Genomic DNA, 24,156 nt, shown 5'->3' with positions numbered 1-24,156 from the left:
ACTTTTATTTTTATTTCAACAATTCAAATATCAATTTAGTCCCTCCATAATTTGTTAAATTTCACTTTAGTCTATCGATAATAATAAAAAATATTGTACACACACGGATCGTGTGTGCATAGTAACTAGTAATGTATTAAATGTGACGTGTGTGACATAACTATCCTTCAATTTTGATCAACACCAACATTTCTTGTATTTCTTAATATATACTAGTTACTATGCATACGCGATGCGTGTGTGTACAATCTTTTTTATTATTATCGATGGACTAAAGTGAAATTTGACAAATTATAGAGAGACTAAATTGATATTTGAATTGTTGAAATAAAAATAAAAGTGTGTGTTGAAATTAAAACAAAAAAAAGCAAAAAACAAAAGTGTAATATTAATATCATATAAGGGTAAAATTAGAAAAAAAAATTGATGTCCTCTCTAGGTAGTTATTATCATGTCATCACACTTAGTATAATAATATAGAAATATAGATATATGAATTTGCGACATCGTGGGTTCAAAAATGGGTTTAGTATTCGTCATCTCACCTCGTCCCTAGGTCGGCATACTCTTTCCCATAAGTCGCCAAATCTTGGGGTCGGACTCGGAGTGAGATAGATTAGAGTTTATTTTTTCATTCACATCGCATGTATTAAATATATTTGGTGCTTACTTCCCTAACATTTTATAATTTTATATTTAATTGATAAAATGAGGTAATTAAGTGTATAAATATAATAGACAAAAACTTATGTGAGATGGTCTTACAGGTCGTATTTTGTGAGACGGATCCCTTATTTGGATCATCCATGAAAAAATATTACTTTTTATGCTAAGAGTATTACTTTTTATTGCAAATATCGGTAGAGTTGACCCGTTTCACAAATAAAAAATCGTGAGACCGTCTCATTAATAGTAGAAAAATCTCATTTCTTATGCTATATATACTACTTTGTAAAAAACGTTTCCCATTGTGTCCACTTAGATATATAGTTTATGTAAGTATGTCCATTGATGGTGTTCCTTAAAACCATAATAATAAATATAGGGTAAGTTTGATAAATAAATACAATTTTTAAAAATGATAACTTCTAAACAAAAACAAAGATGTTTTCTCAAATATAAACACGATATTAGAGTTGTCACAATGAGTTTGGTCTATCAGAACGGCTCACCCCGACGCATAAAAAAATGAACTGAGTTAATAATTTCTCAATTCGTTGACCATCCCAGTAAATAAAATATAGGTGGCTTGGAACGATATTTCCTCATCCAATCCCACTGGTCCATTCTTATAGTACTAGCCAGTCTAGCCTAGACTATTATCTAGGCTTCTATATTTTCAACCTTTTTAAATATTTTTAGAATTTCCGAAAGCTCAACTAAATATCAAATAATATTTTAAAGTTAATAAAGCTCTCTATTTTTTTTTACAACGTTGAAACTCACGACTTCTATTTTCCGATGTGTACTTGGGTAAATCTCGTACTAACATAATAGTTTACAAATCATGTTAGTTAGGTAAACTACACTGAACGAGTCTTGTGTATCATACTTGATCATTGATCGAACACTCACATACTTCACTAACTTAAAAGAACTCTTTGAAGCTAATAAAGCACTTTTAAAAGAGTAATTTGCGCTTCTTTACTTATACATAAGTAATGGAATCTGGTTAGTTTAATTACATTTAGGCTAATGAATAAAAGGAGTAATAATATGTTGACCTGATTCCCGGCGGCAGATTTAATTGTCTTTTGGTGTATATTATATATATATTGACCTAATCAATTTCTTGGTATTAATAGAGGAGAATATTAATAGAAGCCGACAGATTGGTGCTTTTTTGTCTTGGTCGGTTTTAATCAAATTCATTAAATAATTATAATAATTCATATAATTTCTCACTGTCCCTGTTTCATCATCAATATTTATGGTAAACGACATTATTAAGAATCTGTGGATTACCTTCTCTCCCACCATTTAGAATCCTAATAATTATTTGTAATCAACTCACACCCAAAACAAATTAGGGGACAACTATTTCCTTTTTTTTTTTTAGTAATAATAATATGTATTTTTCCCTTCAATTTACCTTATGGGCATTACTTAAACATTTTATGTTATCCTTCGATCAATAACAAAAGTAAAGGTGTGCAATGGTTTGTTCGGTTTGATTCTGATAAATTTCGGTTCAGTTTATTAAAAATAAACATTTATTCTTATATGTGAGTTTAACCTATAGACTCTTACGTATGGTAATAAATATTCACCACTCTTCGTAACTCGTTAATGGACATTACCCTTTGGTGAATCCAAACAAGTATCATAGCCCAAAATTTTATTTTTACGTAGAATTAATTGTGGACCCTCACGTATTTATACAAATTATATACTTGCATGATGAATGCCTCCATTCTTGCATTAAGGTCACAGCTGGATTTCACTGTTTAAGAATAGATCGATGATGGATTAATGTTGACTACATTAAATTAATCCATTTCTGGTAATTAATAATATATAAGATTCCATGCGTACGCATATATATGGATTTTAAAATTAATAAATATTGTAATGAATTAATTATTCGTTATATAATAAATTAACAGATAATAAGTATTAAAAGTGTATCAAAATCCAAAGCTAATATATAGTTGTAAAATTAATGAATTTTCTAAATTTTTATACTTACTTTCATAACTCCAATTATAGTCGTGAAATGTTAAGAAATTATCAACAAAAAGCCAAATTTTTTTTAAAAAAAGAAATATGCATAAAAATTTTGAAAATTTTCTGTTGTAACCTAAAATTGTTCCCTCTCTAATATAATAAGGATATTAATTAGGGAAATTGCATTTTTTTTGTCATATATATTTGTTTATTTGCTATTATGGTCATCTATGATGTTAAATTTCATTCTTAGTCCTATAAATTTAAATTTTTAACAATTTTAGTATTTTTTTATGAGAGTGTTGATGCCATATTGCACACGTCAGCACCATGTTGGTATCAAATCAATGCCGTATTGTTGCCACATCAACTTCTAGTCAGAAAAATGCTAAAACTGCAAACAATGCAACGATAATGGACTAAAACTGAAATTTAAAATGTTTGACCAAAATCGTAAAAAAAATAAATATATAAAGCCAAAAATGCTATTTTTCCCCTTAATTATGACAGTGCAGATATGCAATTAAAAAGATATACGTACGATGCTAAATTACTAATTGCCAAAAAGTTAAAGATGTTATAGTTAATAACCCAAAGATCTGTTCAAATGTTTACACAACCCCATCATTAATTACTATTGCTCCACTAATACTTTAGAAACAAATATTTATGAATTTGAATAATTAATTCCATGACCTAATTCCACGTGATTATCTAATGTTTGGCTCGATGTGGTTGTAATTTAAGCAATCTCGTACGGATCATGTGCAATTTCCATATTACCCTCAGCTATGTTTTCTCTGAAAGAGATTATTCTATGTTGAATCTGGAATATTTATCCTCTTATGATGTGGTATAATGTTAGTTCTTGAATCATCAATATATATGTCATCAACTTTCAAAAAAAAGTGAGAGACTCATATGATCTGATAAAATATTGAAATAAAAAAAAAAACACTCCCGATGTAAGAGACTAATCCCTCTCCATTCAGGGTTTTTTATTCTATCACAGCATATAAACAATGGATAATCAGACTATTAGTTGATTCTTGGATCTTGTTCATGAAAATTAGTACCCAAGAAAAAAACAATAACATAAGATGAAACTCACAATTTCCCTTTAACTTATCATGCATGTTTCATGCATTAGTTAATAATTAACGGTGTCACTCCATAAGAAAAGAAGAGATTCGAGTGAATGAATCATTAAAAACCAAACTAAAAAAAAATCCTACCCTTTGTACTTTTATATATATATATAATGAGGAGATATTGCACCATTTGCACAATCCATAGATCTTGTAATCATCTGATCTCCCTTCAGAGAAAATTGACTTATGAAGAGAAGTAGACATGGTGTGATATTGCTTTTGGCTCAACCCGAACCGACTAAACCTAACCCGAATCGACATGGTTAGGTTAAAAGTACGTGATAATCATGTTGAGCCGAATCAATATCACTCTTGTATGCTCCTTTCCCCAATGTGAAGGTTGTAGATCTTCTTCTACACCACCATGGAAGTTTCCATGTTCCATTACATTTGTTTATCAAGGTATGAGAAAAAAAAATTTACCCTTATATTTTATTTTATTCGTAAACAGCTTGTATACTATATCCCAACTCGAGCATCGGATCGGATCGGATAGGATATATTTTTATGTTTTAATAAAAATTAAAAGTCTTAAAATTTTCGTTTGAATGGATAATATTGGGAACAATGATCATAAATGAAATTTTTAGAATTTTTTTTTTTTTGAGGAAGACTGATGAGCATCTCTTCAACCTCACGAGAAGGCCACTACTGTCCATTGACTCCATCCATACAAGTATAGTCACAATTATATTAATGAATTATTTGTCCTCTTATTTTGATAATTTCATCGGCAAGGAAATTGATTGTATTGTTTGAAAAGTTATATGAATTGAATTCCTTCTGCATTTGTCTCTGTCTTCTTATTTGTTAAATTCACTCGATCGGAACACACACACATATTCTTTAAAGTAACTTTTAATTGAAATTATGAACATTATAATTTCGATTCAAATTTTAAAATTATGCATGAATCATTTGTGTTTAAACTGTGGTATAATGTATATTTTTCGATGCAAAATCAACAGTCTTGACTTAATTCACTTTGATGTGTTGGATTTGTGTTCAAATGATGAATGATATATAATTTACGGATGATAAATACATATATATATATATATGTAATAACATACTAATTTATAATTTAATCATTTGTAAAATTTGAGACAAATGTTGGATAAATAAGGATGTATAATCAATCAATATTTTATCTTTCACATCGAATGTGGTCAAAGTGACTCGAATTTGCATATAATAAAGTTAAGGCATAGAAATTAAACACTCAGAACTCAAGCTCAATATAGAGACAACTTATATTTTACAATCAAGATTCAAGATATGATAGAGCTCGACTTCATATCAATTCATATTAATTTTTATCTATCAAAATTAATTATTGGATATATAATTGATGATAAAATTAAATAACTAATAATAATTTATCTCTTACATACATTCATCAATGTATGTAAGAGAAGAAACAGAGTGGGAAATTGGGAATGAGAAAAAACTTCCATTCGGGACATCCGATAAAATTGGAACGATGCGCAGAAATCCGTCTATAAAATCATAGCAAATTTCATTGGAAAAACAACAGTGCATATAGAAGGCAAAATCCTGAGGGATTAATGGTGTAAGATAATTTATAGATGAGAACCTGGAAAAAATATGCAAGATTTATATAATTTTTTATAATAAAAATAATTAATATTAATAAAAAAAAATTTAAAAGGTTAAGCGTAAACATAAGAATTGTGATGGGCCCAACATCTAGAGAGTTTACTTAGTGGGCTAGATAAATTGTCCAGCAAGATTGAATGTCAGTGTGTCCCATCATTTTTTATTTTTATTTTTGAAAAGAATATTGTTTTTTAAATTTATATTTTCTTGAATGAACAAAAAATATTTTGCCTACGAAACTACGATGCTTAAAAAATTATTTTAATTATTTTATTTTTAATCAATTTTCTTAATGAAAAATATAATCAACTTCAAAATCTGGATATATTAGTGAATTATATAATTTTACATTTGTTGTAAAAGAAATTAAATTGGACTAGATGTACAAATACCTTTATATATTAGTGAATTATATAATTTTTTTGACTCATTTATGTGATTCTAAAAATAAAAAAATACACTCAAACACCACTTTTAATGGAAGTATTGGTCATTCATTTTTATGATTTGGATAATTTATTATGCTTATAAATAAACACGAAGTTACGAAGATGTTTAAGTTGGTCGGGAAGATTTGCAAAAATGTTGATGGGAAATTATAGAAGTTGATGGAATTCTAGTTGTATAATTTGTTTCAAGGGAATTTATTTTTAAAAAAAATTATTATGCATGCTTAAAGATTTTAGTTTTGAGGAGAGAATAGTTTTCATTTAGACACCAGGAGAAACGAACAAGTAAAACGAGAGTTAGTTATCTCGTTGACTGTTATAATTGGTAGAATAGATGAATATTTGATCAATAATTAAGAGTTTGATTTTTCTTATCAATACATTTTCATGCGATCTTGACACAAAGACAGCGGAGGAGCCACATCAATGGTTACCCTGGCTAAATCCCAGTGGCCCAATGTTTTTATAAAAAAAATCAGGGGAAAATTTTTTTAGTTTGATATGTTTGTCTCTTCATGATTATTATCAAATTTTAGTCTTAGTTTGCTATATTTTTTTGGAAAATTTTAATTATTTTTCTAACATGGCCCTGATGTGGCACCAATACGGTGCTGATGTATGTAGTAACATATCGACACTTCAACTGAGAAAAAACTAAAATTATCAAAAATCAAAATATATATTGTTAATTCTGAAATTTGATAACATAAAAGACCAAAATCGCATAGAAACAAACATACATGACCGAAAAATACAATTTTTCCTAAAATTATATTGTCTTTTTGTTATTTTTGTCATGATAAACTTTACTATATACATAGCCATCATTCGCAACATATGGTAAAAATTCCATTCCACACCTCGCTTGCTTCCTTAATTTAGATGAATTTCCATTCAATGCAGGTAAAAGCAAAATATAAAACACATGCACTGGCAATTTCCAGAAACGTCAAAATCCACATCTACAAACGTGAAAAACCAGCTGATATATGTTGGATTAAATGTATTGGGTTGGGTGGTTTATGAGCTTTCCATGTGAGTGAATTGAAATTTAGAAAGGTAGGTTTGTCCCACATCGAAAAATAAAATGGTATAGATGAGTTTATATTGTGTTGTACTTTATGGAAGTATAACGATGATTGATCAAGAGGCTCTCTCGTGCACGTCGACTCAAGGGCGCAAATCATGTATCCGATTTGAACTGGAAAAGGCTTGACTTGTTTGTGTGCAAGCATTATTTGTGTGCAAGCGTACGAGCACGACCTGGGTGTGTCGATTTGTTCGCTGGTGTAGTGATTTGTGCAATCCTGTTTCGTCCACTGATAAAGTTTAGGTAGTGATTTGTGCAACATCACTGCGGGTCTGCCCGTACACATACCAAAGAGAACGAATCTGTTTTAAGGAAACTGTACATGCTACAAGTCTCGTTTTAGTTTAGCTTTTTATTACACAATAATCATACTGTAAACTCATTTCGGCTACTGCTTTATTTTCACAAGTTTGTTTATGAGATACTGTCATTAGCATTTTCGCTAACAAAATATATATATAAAAGGATGATCATTTACAATTGATAAAAGAATAAATTCTATAGATTTTATACTTCTAAAACCATAAATCTTAATTCATGCACACATGGCAAACAGAGGAAACCATTTTACAAGAAGCAAAATAATAATAAACATAAAAAAAAGGTTTTAAGAAGATTAACCAAACACGTGCCAATTATCCCTCACATGATTTTTTGTTTTTTTTTAAAAAGAAATTACATCGGAAAATTCACCAAAGTAAAACAGCATATAAATCTAAATTTCATTATATAATGATTAGTAAAAATTCTATATTGATTTCACCATGGACCTCTTAATCCAGCAAGCATTCCATTCCAAATATATCCATTCTCTTCTTCTTCGCCTCTTTCTTGATCCGATTCTTCATTTGCCTTCAAACCCTCAAAAGGAAGAATAATTTTTGATGAGCTTGCATTGATATCACGATCTTGAATTCCTTGCAAATTCCCATATCTATTTTCTACACAATCTGATGAGAAATTCAAGCATGGCTTAAATTCTTGCGTAGAAACTAAACCGGATGAGTAAATTATCGAGTCGGTATCCTGATCGGCCATAGGCATGGGACCATTAACAAAAGAACTAATTAATCCCCCTGATTGAGAGGTATTAGGGTTTTGGGGAATATTAAGATAAACTGGCAGACCAACAAACTGAGACACCCCGTTAAAGTTGTTAAAAAATGTGGACGGATTAAAGGCCAAATTTAGGGTTTGCCCTTCTTGAATCTTTGGATTTTGAGGTGAAACTTTTGGTGGGCTGTGAATTTGAGCTGCTTTTTTCGACGACGAGAATGATTTTCGATTCTTTCTTGAACCTCCTCCCACAGGAACGTTTCTCAAAGAACCTCCATTGGTCCAGTACCTTCTACAGGTCTTGCAGAAGTATCTTGGCTGAGATAAACTGTAGTTATTGTAGTAACAGAATTTTGTGTTGATTGAGTTGCATCTTGGACAGTTTAAAACTTCGTCTTTTGGTGGCCTTTGCTTCTTCTCTATGCTTAAAAGCCTTGAATTATCAAAAACTTGAATACCCTAATCGAGTTCACGAGAAAAAGAAAAAGAAGAATAAAATAATTTGGTAATCCAATTATACACACACACATATATATATACATGCACAAAGCTAGCTATATCTCGGATGAATAAACCGAACAATAGATTGGAGAAAGAGCTCAAGAACACAGATTTGGGTCACAATATCATGATTGCTAAAAGCTTGATTTAATAGAAATCAGTGCTGATGTTGATAAAAAATCAAGAAAGGCTGAAGCTTTTGCTTGAGAATTCATATAAGATAAGAAAGTAAACAAACAGAAGAATCAAAACAGACGATATATAACATGTTAGCTAGCTTTTCAACAAAAGCAATATCAATTACAAACTGAATCCACTTTCTTTCTTTTTTTCCTGACAAAAGTGAATTATTGAGAAAGTTATATATGATATACTATAAGATAAACTTGCGCTCTATTTTCCAACACACAAACATATCGAGAAAAAGATTGAAATATACAATTCAAAGCAAAAAAGATTGGTGGGGTTTAATTGATAATCTCAATTACTAGGGTAAAGTGATCGACTTTAAACATGGCCATCAAGAAAAATCTACAAATTGCAAACACATTTGAGATCTAATAGAAATCCTAACCCTAGAAAGAAGTTTCTTTTTCTTTTTAAATTTACCTGTGTCCACTGAGAAGCATCCATAGGCGCAAAAGGAAAGCAGAAAAGAAATGAAGGAAGAGAGGAAAAAAGATGGGTTAGGGCGTTGAAAGAAAGGAAAGTGAACCACTTTTGTTAAAGCAAGAAAGCTACATGCATGAAGGGTTAGTGTTTGGCGTTTCTGTGTGTTTTCTTCCCATAATAGGAGCCCTCTCATGGTGGGGGATCATAGATAAATGCAAGTAGAACAGGTGGGTTTACGTGGACCGGATCTAACCTTTTTCAATCAACTCTATTAATTTGAAACAAAATTTAATCGAAATAATTTGTATGTATAATTTTTTTTGTTTAGGAAAAACTAATTCTAATTAATGTGTATCGGAGATAGAAGAACTAGCTAGCGTTATGTGCATAATAATGTATGGGGAAAATATAATTTTGATCATACGTGTTCGGTTATTTATGATTTTGGTTATATATCTTATAAAATTTCAATTTTAGACATCTATTTTTCAGTTTTTATCAATTTCAGTCATTTTCAATAGGAACCGTTGATAGTGTACTCCATATATAAGCATCATGTTGATACCAGCTCGATGTCACAAAAGCGTCACATCGGAAAAATGACTCAAATTACAAAAAAAAATATAGATGTCTAAAACTAAAATTTGACAATAGACCGGACGAAAATCACAAAAAGCAATTATACAGACTCAAAATGAAAAATTCTCTTTTCTTATTTTTTATAATAAATGAAAAATACCCAAGCTTTTACTTTGTAAAGCAAACATCATATGATAAAGAATTTTTCTCAATTACAGTATGGGCTCTTTTCAAGATTTCAGATTGTTCACCTATATATGTTTCCCCTATTTTTCCTAATAAATATGCAAATGAATTGTTTGTATTCATCTCCTTTAATTTGTGATTTATGTATTTGGAATTTATATGTTATAATATAATTTTTTCACTTGATAAAGAATTTAAGTGTTGAATTTACAAAATACAGTAGATGTGAATACAGAACACCGGTAANTCTGTAAGGACAATATACCATGGAGACCTTCAAAGTCAAAACGATGGAACACAGAGCTTGTTTAATGTTTAATCTAGGAGCAAAGTGTGACGCCAGCTAATTGAAATTTGGAAATCCGCCGACGTCACAGTATGTACATTAATTGGTGGAAATTAATTATTTGTTTTAATTTTCAAAAAAAATTAATTACTTTTTTTCTTTTCACAAACTTTTTAAAAAAACTTGTTGCAACTATTTTACATTTTTTTTAAAAAAATCATTAATTGAGGGTCGTATTTTGTGAGACGAATATCTTATTTGGGTCATCCATGAAAAAAATTATTTTTTATGCTAAGAATATTACTTTTTAGTGTGAATATCGGTAGGGTTGACCTGTCTCACAGATAAAGATTCGTGAGACCGTCTTACAAGAGACATACTCTTTCATTTATATGTATATAGGCCAAAATTTTATCAGAAAACAGCTTATTACAAATTTAAATACTTTCCAAATTGAAATTAAATGCAAATAAACGAATTTGTTTACTTGAATTAATTACAGATTTCATTGAGTAGGTGTTTACATGCGTAGATACTCTATTACGTCCTCCGTTAAAAATTCTTAATATACCTATTTCAATAGCTTGTTTTGGGACCCACTGACGAAAGATAACGTAATTAATTTCATCTCCGATTATTGTAAAACTCGAGCTAGATACCGAATGAAACAAAAACATACTCTTTTCTTTGTATTAAATGACGTTAATGGGTTGAATATCAAACCTGCTCATTCATTTTCATAATTCGGACATTGTCCACAAATGAGCTCATCTATAACCAAATCCTTTATCTATATTCTATCCTTCGTATAATAATAATTTGTCTTGGAAAAAAAATAAATAAATCCTCCAAGCACAATCGTTAGCCCATCTACTCATGGGCCCAATCATTGTAGTGGATTCAAAGGCCCAAGTCGATTCCAGATATAAGTACACAAAACCCAAAATTTTCATTAAAATTTCCAATATATACATACATACATAAATATATATGTATATTATATAAACAATAAAAAGTATATTTCATAAGATCTGATAATGATTATTTGATTGATTGGAACCTTGAAGAAAGTTACATTTATGATAAAAAGATGAAAAAGAAGCGTACTGCAGACCATAACTCTCTTTTCACTTGGAATTATGGTCCAATTATTATTACAGGACCGGACCACCCTAACAAAATCGACCTCTGCCAAAATCTTGAATTTCTTTAGAGTGGTCCAATTTACACCATGTTACCAACCCTTAAATGCAGTGCTATCCAATTACCTGATATTCTTTTCTTTTCTTTTCTTTTCTTTTCTTTTTTTTCATATTGAGATATGAATTTAACTCAACCGTAAGTCCAAAAAAAAAAGATTGTTCGAATTCATATATACAAATATCAAGAACGTAATACAAATGTCACATCCCTTATGCTCATGAACTAACAATTGAAACGTGAAGTTTACAAGATATTATTGATGGCCTCATAAGGTAGTCCAAAACATAATTGTGGGTCATAGCCAGGACCGGAACTTATCTCTGGTATCATGTTAAGATTGAGATTTGAACTTAAATCAATCTCGAAAACTAACTCTAAAAAGAAAAATTGTCCAAATTCATATATCCAACTCACATGGTCATACATAGACCTCTTAACTGTAAATACATTGAGGTGGTTGATCTTATTCAATCATTTGAACCCAAATGTCAGCTTCGGATCGTTACACTATCTGAGCATATATCTCATATAACTTTCTAAAATGTCTTCTTCTTTTTTTGTCATACTTGGTAATTATCGTTTATTTCATCATATTTCACTTGTATTCATTAAATATACTTAATTTTGAGTGAAGTGATATGAAAAAACATAGCACCAAATAGGCAAATATATTGTCCGCAACAATGTTCAGATTTGGGTCATAACGGGGATCCCCAGGAACAGATCCGGAACCGATCCATATGTTTTTGGGCCTAAACATGTGCAATCCATTTATAGCCACTGTTTTTTTCTTCAAATATTTTTTTTTTTTGAATAACGCTATCCCGTAGATTGTATTTATTTGTACTTTCTGTTCGGGTAATTTTTATTTTGTCGGTAACTTTTATTAGCATTTGAATTGAATCAATTTCCTGGTACTTGAGATATAACTTTTAAAATTTTGGAATTTTTTTGGTGAACGAATATATTACTCAATTAACTAAACATCTCACGCACCTGACGGGAGATTCGAAATCAAGATTACTAGAGTCACGAGGCGTCACCTTTGTTATAATCCCATGACAACCCAAGTTCTCAAAAATTAATTAGACCAAATGGTCGAATTTCAATCGAATAATTTCATTTTTCGTTTCATACAAGAACATAATTAAACATCATGCAATATACATTTAGATTGACACATATGATGACATTTTTCATTTTCTTCAAGAGTAATAGAAAATTCTTGAAAATGAAAAAAGTTAAAAAGAGATCTATAGTTGAATTCAAGAGTTTTTTTTTTTTTTTTTTTTTTTTTTTTTTTTTTTTTTTTATTTTTTTTTTTTTTTTTTTTTTTTTTTTTGTAATTTATCATGCAAGATGTAAGCATTGAGTGTAATACAATATCCTACAAACTACATCAGTCAGGTAAATCTCGTTGAATAAAATCTTCGAAAAATATTGATAAAAAGAATCAAAATTCTGATCATTGATGAAATTTACTCAACTAACTCGAACATCCAGCTTGGATGTATTTGTCGTACTATTTGAAGACATTATACTAAAAGGGGGCAATTTTATTGTATGCATTTTGGTTTGTAAACTTTGTCGATCGATTTTATGTTCATCAGTNATGACCATCCAAAAGTTCACGTGATTCTTCCTTTACAGCATCTCGACCAATGATCTTATATATATTTGCTTTATATTTCTCTATGTTTACATTTCTCTATCGCAAGATTAATTATTGTTAGTTGTCCTAGCTATATCGGTTGGATAAAATATCCAAGAGTTGTATATATGGGCTTGGACAATCCTCCCCTCTTGAGCTTGCTTTTGAGGTTGAGTTAGGTCCAAGTTACAATCTTAACATGGTATCAGAGCTCAGGTTCCACCGTTACGTGTTGGACCACCCGTTCTGTCTATAGTTGGATTATTTTTAAACTTCACGCTCCAGATGTTCATTCCTGGACGTGAGGGGGTGTGTTAGTTGTTCCACATCGGTTGTATAAAATACCTGTGAGTTGTATATATGGGCTTGGATAGGGATGTAAACGAACCAAACCGTTTGTGAGCTATTCGAAGCTCGATTCGATAAAAGCTCGTTTGAGCTCGTTTAATAAGGCTCGTTAAGATAAACAAACCAAACTCAAGCTTTACAGTACTCGGCTCGTTAGCTCGTGAACATGTTCGTTGGTAAATTCATGAGTAATCTTTTAGATGAAAAAATAATAGTTTTGATATTTGATTATTGATTTTTTATATTATTTATGAAATATATAGAAAAATCTATTAAATTTATTTATTATAATAAATTTACAAAATTTAATAAGAATAATATACCTTTTTCTTTAAATATATAATTTACATTTTAATTAATTTAATGAAAACTTAAATGTATAATCTATATTTATTAAGCTTGTTCAAGCTCGATAAAGGCTTGAATAAGCTCGTGAGCTATGCATATATTCGTTAAATAAAGCTCGAGCTCGGCTCGATTATAAACGAACCAAGCTCAAACATTCAAGAGTTCGGCTCGGCTCGACTCGATTACATCCTTAGGCTTGGACAATCTTCTCCTCTTGAGCTAACTTTTGAGGTTGAGTTAGATCCAAGTTCTAATCTTAAGTATTATATAATTTCTATCATTGAATAAAATCTATACATATATACGTATGCATAGCTTAAAAAAGAAAAACAATTTCCATGCATAGAGCAGACGTTGACTATTTGGCCATCCATGGTGGTTACTGAGTACGCATCACCAATTAATCATTCCCAACCTTATATATATATATATTTATATATATAAATATAAATATATATAATCGATATGTCATATTTTTCGTTCTATAGATATTTTATTTGTTTTTTTAAAAAAATATAAAAAATTAATTAATATTCATCTATGCCTATAATTAAATTAAAGAGACTAATTCCCACTAATTTGTTGGGTTGCGACGACTCATGCCCTTATTACACACCACCTTTTGTGGGCTCTTAATCAGATGTCAAACATGGTAGATATAATGGCTCATCCAGCAAAACAATTCATGGCGTATCATTTTCATACTCACTTTTTTTTTCATTCATCCGAAAAAATTGGTTTTTAATGATTTTCGGTGTTTGTAAGACTTTGTTGATGACTATGTATAGTTCGAATATGTGATCATATGGATAGTAAAACGACTGTCGATACAATGGTTATAAAGAGTTCACAAATTATGAGTTATTTCATATTGATCGTGCTGAAAAAAAAACATCGTAACTTTCTTATAGCCATTGTATTAACACTTAAAAGCATTACTCATATGATAGTTTGAACATATCAAATATGTCCATCATGTATGTATATGCAAACAAGAGATTTTGACATTATCTTTGTTAGTAAAATGGGAAGAAAAAAAAAACTTTTTAATTAAATAAATTATAAAGGTATGAGGCAACCAAGATTTTCACCACATGGCCGGAACTGAAATTCTTGCAAGGAAATAAGTCAATCGACCTATTTTAGAAGTCGTAATTGAATTGATTTTACTTGAAAGAGAAATCTCGATATACCCAATTATTGTGGCTATCATTAGATTTCAAGAATTGGCGACATATAAATATATGGAATAGTGTCACTATTGATTTATACACCGAAAAAGCTTTCAATAATAGTTTATTTATTTAATTTGTTTTAACCCTATATATACATACATAGACTTATAAAATTTGTCAAATCCTTAGGATCCCACCACTTTGTAAACATATGGTTTGTGTCACGTCGCGGGCCATTAATATATATTATTATACCAGAAAATTTTGATGAGACGCAATTATTTTTTAATTTTTTTTTAAAAAAAGTTATTTTGAAGAATTAATGTTATTTTCCACAGGAATTAGATTATTATATGGAATATAACCGATCGTAAAGAAAACAATATAATTTTTTCCTATAATTAATGAGATTGGAACACATCAGGTGTTTCCCTCACTTTCAACTAATGGCGATTCGGAAAACAGTTTTCTTGATGGTGACTTTGATTTGATATCAAATATTTATATTATTTTTTACTAAGCATACCTTTATTTAAAATTCGAAATATAAAATAAAATAAGTATCAAGTGAGATTTCACTAATTTATTTTATATGATGACTAGATATGGTTCATATTTGAAATAAAAAATGTTATAATTATGGACTTCGATTTAACTCTATCCCAAAATTCAATCTATGATTTTAACATGGTATCAGAATCAAGACTTATTATTATGTAATGCACTATCGTTATGGGTCATCCACTAATGTCTTGTAAACTTCATATTCTAACTGTTCATTTTTTGACGTGACAAGGTACTTTAGATGTTCCACATTTGCTGAATTAAGTTATTGTGAGTCGTAAATATGGACTTTAACAATCATCTTACTTAAATTAGCTTTTGAGTTTAGTCAGATTTAAGTCCATGATCTTAACAAAAAGTAATACTTTTATATGTCGAATAAAATAGGATATTCGTATTAAAAAATTGATACTCATACGAATCATTTTGATATATATCACTATCTATACTTATGTTATACTACATCACAACCTAGTTTTTCCAAAATTTAATTAATATATAATCAAACATATTTTTCTAATATCAACAAGAACTATAAATGGGGGAATAGAGAACCGAACTTTAAAAAAAATTCCAAAAATAATCTAAAAGCCAAAGATTTACCATCGTTCCCGAGTTCTAAAATAAATTTAATGAGAAACAAAACAAAGACAAAATCAGAAATTAAACTCTCATTCATGTCCACCTTGCATATTAATTAATTTTATGGAATATATATATATCTATTACTATATATTAAGAATCTCTCTAATAGAGACAAAACAAATTGGTCTGTTTTTTGATTTCACGATTTTGCCCTTATTTTATATCACAATTACATTTTTGTTTTTATTTTTTTTAAATTACAAAAAACATTTTTTTAAAAAAATTACAACTATTCAAATAGCACTTTAGTCCCTCGATAATTTGTCAAATTTCACTTTAAGCTCTCGATAATTATAAAAAAATCGTACACATGCACCGCGTGTGTCAAGTAGCTAGTATATATTAATTAAGGAATTGATTGGAACCAAGCCATTTGTTATGTGTGTATAGATATGTATGTCCGCTTTATTAAAGTTGTATTTCTTTATTGGATGCCTTCAATTTAGACCAATAAAAACAATCCTTTTGATTCTTGAATAAATTAGTGATTCGGGTCGGATATCTTCACCTGTCCACTAATTGTTGAATGAAATTTGCACCAGATTTACATATATTTTATACAAATATCACTATTGTGATTTTGTTTTCTTTAGCTTGGTAATGCATACGTCAATTAACTCCATAATATGTACTAATTCACTTGAATTTAATGTTGTTAGGATCGAGTTATTGGATAGAGGTGGGTTGAATAAACAATCACACTACTTTGTCGGGTTAACAACTTTGAATTCGATAATTCTTGTCAAGTCAATGTAAGTTGTCTAATCAGATAAGTTCTGTGTAAAATGAAGCGAAACTGACAGATTGAACAATAAAAAATGAATAAAAAAATAGTTGAGTTATCAAGAGTAAACCGATTGAAATGTAAATAACACAGATGTTTCAGGATGTTTGAATATTTGAATAACTCATACATCATCTCTTCTTCCTTATGGGAAATTAAGAACAAATCGATTCTCAATAATCTGATATAATACTTAAGCATATGCTAATAAATATTGAAAGCAGTTGGGCTGCTGAAAGCTTGAATACCGAACTTGTGCGATGATTTCAGAGAGACTAAATGATTTACAAGTTCCTCAATTTATAGAATTGTATTCAACGGTCAGCAAAATCAAATATTATATCCGTTCCAAATATGATAGCCGTTAATCTCATATTTTTTCACGCCACTGTCATTTCTGACAGTTCGTATATTGTAAGCAGTGGTCGCGGATTTATGATGATTTAGAGACTGTTATGACATAATACTTTATTCAATAATTCAGCTTTGTAACTATGAGTAGTTTAACAGATTATTCAGAGAATGTTTCTCCATTTACTCAACTATCTTTTAGTCCAGTTGATCTTCAGCTATCAATTCGGTATACCTTGATATCCGTTAGGCTTCAAACGGACTTTGTCTTATAACACTTTCAGCTTAGCTCATGTTCATTACAATCCAGTTTAACTCGTTATCATTTTAAATGAGCTCAGTTTGTTAAATCACCGATATTTAGTTGATCCAACAATGTTATAAAAAATGTGAAACACATCAAACTTCAAGCTTTTTCAAATTTAAGAGAGATTATCACAAGCTTAAACATAAGAAAAAACTTTTTCAATTTTTACAATATTTTTTTAATTATTTTAAGTCAAACATTAAATAAAATNTATAAAGGAAAATAGATTTCAAATCAGTATAACTCGCAATAAGAAAATCACAAGCTTTGCGGGGGAGTGCACTCTCAGAATCTCAGATAAACAAAATCTGGTATCATAATTAAAAACATTCAAAAGTTTTGACTGTTAATTTGGTATATGAAATTGATTATACTACGATCCAATTCTGTACCAATTTTCCATAAATATACAAAAATGATCACCAAACCTATCTCATTAAAAAAATAAATAAATATAATTAAAATGAATAATTTTTTAAAAAAATATTCCGGTTGCTTTTTGCTGGATGTTGATTTAAAAAAAAAAATCCGGAAACTACTTCTTATTGCATCCCAGTAAATTTTTTTTCAAGATATCTTTTTTTTTAAAAAATAATAATGAAAAATATCTTAATTTGATGTAAATGTAGCATCTTCGATGTAAAAATAATAAATAAATAAATAAATAAATGTTTCATCCTCTATTATATAATTTATTTTTATTTAACCCAATTTTCTAAAAAAAAATAAAAAAATTACAATGTTTTAAAGCACTCTCTCTATCTATACCATTTTTTCAGTGCTACTCTTCCACTCCAGAGAGTCCCAAAGCTATCCTTCTTGATCTTTATGCTTTAATGGCTAGAAGCTGAATCAAACCCAAGTGAGAAAATCTTACATTTAAAGAATATTCGGTAATCTTATTCTTGTTTACGAGGCGAGCCTTTTCCTTTTTGCTAATTTTTCTTACTTGCTGTTGTTAAAACGCTGTCGGATTGGTGTCTACAGGCCGAAAGTTGTTATCTTGATACTGGGTTCTCACGTCTTGTGCTGAGTGTAAATGGGGTTTTCCTAGTATTTACGAAAAAATATATATATGGGTTCTATTTTCTAGGCTAGTAGTATAAAATGAATCAAACAATTGATTATTTTTTACTTCTGGGAAGGTCACGAGGTATTCATGCGGAGACTAGGTTCAATGGGTGAGGATAGGGATCCGTGTTGGATCTATTGTTTTTATAATTTGTACTTTTTTTTGTTCTTCTTGTCCTGGTAAATTTATTTAATTAATATTCAATGTTTCTGAAACCTTGATTACCGTGTTGATTGTTTGTTATTTTTTCTGACGTCTGCTGTGCTTTGTTTATTGTCAAAGGTGTTATATCGGAATGGTATTAGCCACATTTCGTTTCATACTGTTTGTTAAAGTTGGTTTCTTTTCGTGGATTTCAGTTTATCCATGTGTTGAAGTCTAGGAATGATGGATAGCTTCAGCGTCTTAGCGGAAGAAGGTTCACGATTTTTTGATGCATTGGATCAAATTTCACCAACATTTGATTGTGTTGATGGTTGCCATGGTTACAAAGATTGGGAATACGACGTATGGATTAGTAGTCCCCAAAGTATTGATGAACGTCGAAGGAAATTTGTTAGATGGATGGGATTGAATGAAAATGGGTTAGAAGGAGGTGATTCGGTTGATATACGCGACAACAGTGACGATGGTGGTGTGTTTAGAGGAAACGTCGGGAGAATTATGCAGAATAGTGGGGCTGTTCTGAGAACTTCGGGTGTGGAAGACGAATTTTCTTCGAGCAGGTCTTCTTTATCGAGTTGGTCTACTGATGATTTGGATTTGTTCAGCCAAGTGGATTTAAATGAAGGTAGGATCTGCTGTGGGATTTCTGATGGTGTAAGTGAATACTGTGTGGACCAATGGGGAGGAAATAAGAAGCTAGGAAAAATTAGGGACACAAATTCCCGAGTTCCGATATTCGGGGAGTCTAAGAACGATTCTCAATCGCCTAAATTGGTTCAGAAACTTGTACAAAGAGAGCTGGAGGGTAATGAAGATGCAACAAGAACAATGAATAGGTCAAAGGATAGGTGGTTTCGAAAATTGCGTTCCCTGGCTTGTATGATGAGTATGAACACGAGAAATGGTACTGTGGAGTCAAATAAGTTAAGGCAAGGTCGAGAGACTGGGGCTCAGAGAGTTGGAGTTCGCCATTATCAGAGAAGGCTGAAGGAACTTTCAGCCCTTTTTGTGGGACAAGATTTCCAAGCCCACAAATCTTCAATATTGGCTATGAAATTTAGTCCCGACGGTCAGTACCTGGCAAGTGCAGGAGAAGATAAGCTTGTGCGAGTATGGCAAGTGGTGGAAGATGAAAGATCTGATACATTTGACGTTGCAGATGTGGATCCGTCATGTGTGTACTTCTCTGTAAACCATTTGTCTGAGTTAGGACCTCTTACGGCACAGAATGATAGCGTTAACAAATCCAAGAATCTTAAAAAAACACCAGATTCGGCATGCGTTATCTTCCCTCCAAAGGTTTTCAGAATCTTGGAGAAGCCACTGCATGTGTTCCAAGGACACAAAGGAGAGATCTTGGATCTTTCTTGGTCAAAGAATGATGTACTGCCTAATCATCACAAATTTATTTTGATATATTATAACTATTTGAAACTGGTTTCTATGAATTAAGGACTTTTTACTTGTTTTCTCTCAGTGTTTGCTTTCATCGTCGGTTGATAAAACTGTTCGTCTGTGGCGGGTTGGACTTGATCAGTGTCTCAAGGTTTTCTCTCATAGCGACTATGGTATGTACATATACTCTGTAATCTATTGAATTGCCCAAAAATTTAATATTGCACATGGCTCAGAAGTACTGAATTTCTCAAATATTCATTCTATGCAGTAACCTGCATTCATTTTAACCCTGTGAATGATGATTACTTCATCAGTGGTTCAATCGACGGAAAGGTTCGAATTTGGGAAATAAATGGCTGTCATGTTGTGAATTGGACAGAAACAAAGGACATAATAACAGCCGTTTCTTACCACCCTGATGGTCAGGTCTGTTTGCATATTGCTTGTTTTCATGTTAACAAGTTTAGCTCATAAATCAGGAGGCAAACTGATTCAGTTTATATTTTCTTGTCATAAAGAGTGGTGTTATTGGCTCCATTACGGGAACCTGTCGATATTTTAACATATCAGGTGCTTTTAAGTTAACTCTTTGATAATTTTTATGCTTTTTATTTAATGCTTTACTGGGAGAGCCCTGATTTTGTCACAAAATCGCCATTTACATTCTGCGACTAACAAGTGTTGGATGAAATTATGTTGATTGTATCAGATAATCAAATTCAATTGGATGCTCAGATATGCTTAGGTGGTAAGAAGAAATCACCCTGTAGAAGAATAACCGGCTTCCAGGTTGCTGTTATTAACTTTCAAAGATTGCTAATCTGTTTTGATTTCGTTTCAGTTTCTTTTTTTGGTAAATTCTTTCAATATTCCTACTAATTTTGTCATTCTGGGGAGCAGTTTTTACCACAAGACCCCAGCAAACTATTGGTAACATGTGCGGATTCACAAGTCAGAGTTCTTAATGGGATGGATGTGATCATTAAGTACAAAGGTACACTCTTGATTCCTTCATGTTGTTTGACGACTTGCATGATAATATAAAATCGCACATTTTGTGAAAATCAGATTATTTTCTTTATTTTTCAGGTCTACGAAATGCTGGGAACCAGATCTCCGCTTCATTTACTTCAGACAGCAAACACATTGTCTCCGTGTCTGAGGATTCAAATGTCTATATGTGGAACTACACCTGTCCTGGTACATCTACTTGGTCGCAGTCAAAATCCATTAGGTCCTTCGAGAGTTTCCCCTCAAATGCCTCCGTTGTCATACCTTGGTCCGGCCTGAAAATCAGAAACTCAGAAAGCCAGTCGAAATCAAGAAAACACGATACTCCTATAAATTCATTACCTTTTTCACCATCCACTTATTTCTCTTTGGGGCAAGAATTTTTCCTTGAATCAAACCCAAAGGGATCCGCCACTTGGCCCGAGGAAAAGCTTCCAACTACCATTTCTCGGGCTGCATCGTCTCCAATGTGTAAACCTCAGTACAAACTTCTCAAGACTTCTTGCCAGAGTTCATCAACTTCTCATGCATGGGGTCTAGTACTTGTTACGGCAAGTTGGGATGGAAAAATAAAATCTTTCCTCAATTATGGTTTACCGATTCCCCCATAACCTAAGGATATGTAAATATCTAGAATTAATGGGCATCTTTTTTGCTAGTCATTTCAATCTAGGCTGTCACATATTTGAAAATCCGTTGACCGGCCTCAATCCAGTTTCTTGCGCTGTATTGAAGGCCGGCCCCTTTCGAATTCTGCACACAAATTGAAGTTTGTATAGGCGACGACAGTTGGATGGAATCAAAAACTCCATTTAAAGAAATAGCTGAGGTTTACGTTATCTGCATGCGATGTAGCTATGCAGCTTTCACTATGTTTTATCCATTCATTTGTTAATGCGATATATTTTTGCCTCTGGCCCAGCAAAGAAATGGAATCATGTGTTAGGAGACGTCAGCTAGAGACTGATATGCACGATGGAATTACTCGCGGGACCTCGAAGAATTTGTGCCATTTATTCATTCTGGTGGGGCTCCGAAAGCAAAGCCGGTGGCTGAGATTTGTTTGGGGGAAATTTTAGTGGGGAATCCCATATTTATGTTATGTTGGTTGGTCTGAATTATTAAGAAATTTGTCTGCCATTTTTTTGATCACGACTCGAAGGTTGCTGGGCTGGCCACGGCTCGGGGAGGGGCCGGGAGACGTTTTCCAGCGGGCTGGGGGTAACCAGTTTGTGGATCTCTTCTGGTTGTAGTGTTCAGAATTCAGAAATATTGCAAATTTAAGTGATTTTTGCTAATGAAATTTTAATGTTATAGTCACATTTTTATGTGTGAAGTAGGAGTAACTAATTTATTTGAAATGTGCTAATAATTGGTTCAATTGAATACATATTTATGTGATTTATGTGTGTATATATAAGTTTTGATATATTGAGCATCTACTATAAGATTCGATGCGAGCATTTAATGTACATGACGTCCGTTTGTTGGATGTATAGGACGTCATCTCAGCGATGTCACATATGTGCTCATAATATATATCATCACATCAAAACTTTTTGCAGAAAAAAAAAGAAGAAATAAAGAAAAATCTTAAAATTAATTACATTCAAACTCCGTGTCTATAGAATCAGACATAAAACTGCTCGATTTTTTTTTTTACTACGAGGTTGAATGTGTTTGCTATTTAGAAAAAAATATATATACGTGAGCTTATTACATTTTAGAGTTCTTTTTTATGTTTTTTAAACTTCTGACAAACATATTACATTAAATCCTACATAAATTTGTACGAATCGAAATTGGGGCCTTGGATTCTGTCTGGAGTTGCACAAATCTTGTGCATGCCTTGTTTATTACCTGTATGATTGATTATAACTTTAAAAATCAAAATTAATAGCTAGGGACATAAAAATATAGAATGAAATATAGAGTCATTTGCATTATTGGAGCAAATCACGTGATACGAGGACCCAGAAGATACTCAACAGACAAGTCAAATTGTTGGTAGAATTTTAAAACATGACGTCTTCTCAACAATAATAATAATAATAATAATAATAATAATAATAATAAAGTGTCATCGTAACTGCAAAAATTTATTCACACTCTATTTTTATGATTTAAATATTACACAAAAAATCATAAAGACAGAGTGCAGGACTTCATCAATTCTATGATAATAATAAGAATATGAGGAATGTTCGAGTTGGTAGAGTATGTGAGTGTTTGACAAATATTCATGAGTTTAATTTTTCCAATCAATATCATTTCGGACAAACCAATTGCACATGATTTGCCCATTACGGGGCTTATCAGACTAACATACTTCGCAGACTACATTAATACGAAGGTGTACATAACGTTCATAAAATCAAATATAAAACGAAATTATAGATACAGCGTGATGGTAGCAATCGTCGTCCCCTACCCCTATTCTGAGGTAAATGAACGTGGATATAGTGAATTACGTTGAATCATACTTCTTATTAGTAGACTTGACCCTATACCATGAAAATCAAATCAAACAACACCAATTCGATCAACTTTATTGCACTTGACTTTTCAAGCAAAAATAATTGCATGATTGGTAAGATCCTCAAAATGATTAAATTTAGGTACCTTACAATTGCATGACAAAATATATTAAACTCAAATTTAATTATTAATATAAAAACGAGTAGTTAATATAAACACAAACCGTGTTTCTATTTCCGGGCTTCAAAAAGGGGTTCGGATTTCATGGATGAATCTAATCGCATTGCCTTTCCACATGGAGATTGAGTTAAAAGTTTCCTCGATGCATCATTCTTCATCTAAACTTCAATAGAAATAATTAAGAATAAGGCTGAGTCGGGATTTCAACTCAAATCCGATACATTGATCGGAACACAACCTAACTGAATCTCAAATCTCACTCTGCCAATATTAAGCCAA

At 31.2% G+C, this 24,156-nt stretch overlaps 2 protein-coding genes across 5 annotated transcripts; one reads left to right on the top strand and one right to left on the bottom strand.

Moving 5' to 3' along the window:
- Positions 1-7,528: 7,528 nt before the first annotated feature.
- Positions 7,529-9,302, bottom strand: LOC140965853 (dof zinc finger protein DOF3.7-like). Its single transcript, XM_073426061.1, has 2 exons — positions 9,144-9,302; positions 7,529-8,492 (listed from the first exon to the last, which is right to left on the bottom strand). Exons 1-2 carry the CDS (start codon positions 9,165-9,167, stop codon positions 7,737-7,739), a joined length of 780 nt encoding a protein of 259 aa, XP_073282162.1. The 5' UTR covers positions 9,168-9,302; the 3' UTR covers positions 7,529-7,736.
- A 9,008-nt stretch (positions 9,303-18,310) lies between these two features.
- Positions 18,311-22,533, top strand: LOC140965858 (uncharacterized). Of its 4 annotated transcripts, XR_012173160.1 has the most exons (9): positions 18,311-18,466; positions 19,005-20,193; positions 20,288-20,378; positions 20,477-20,634; positions 20,727-20,778; positions 20,918-20,997; positions 21,109-21,202; positions 21,298-22,048; positions 22,142-22,533. XR_012173160.1 is itself a non-coding variant. In XM_073426075.1 (8 exons), exons 2-8 carry the CDS (start codon positions 19,030-19,032, stop codon positions 21,828-21,830), a joined length of 2,172 nt encoding a protein of 723 aa, XP_073282176.1. In that variant the 5' UTR covers positions 18,311-18,435; positions 19,005-19,029; the 3' UTR covers positions 21,831-22,533. The 4 variants fall into 4 exon arrangements, 3 of the variants coding, with proteins under 3 accessions (XP_073282176.1, XP_073282175.1, XP_073282177.1); XM_073426075.1 differs by having other exon boundaries at positions 18,311-18,435; positions 21,298-22,533; XM_073426074.1 differs by having other exon boundaries at positions 21,298-22,533.
- The last annotated feature ends 1,623 nt before the right edge of the window (positions 22,534-24,156 follow it).

This window comes from Primulina huaijiensis, unplaced genomic scaffold (genome assembly GCF_012295235.1).
Source record: "Primulina huaijiensis isolate GDHJ02 unplaced genomic scaffold, ASM1229523v2 scaffold15321_ERROPOS2250371, whole genome shotgun sequence".
Lineage (NCBI taxonomy): Eukaryota > Viridiplantae > Streptophyta > Magnoliopsida > Lamiales > Gesneriaceae > Primulina > Primulina huaijiensis.
The sequence above is the reverse complement of the archived record's forward strand: the minus strand, read 5'-3'. Positions and strand labels throughout refer to the sequence as shown.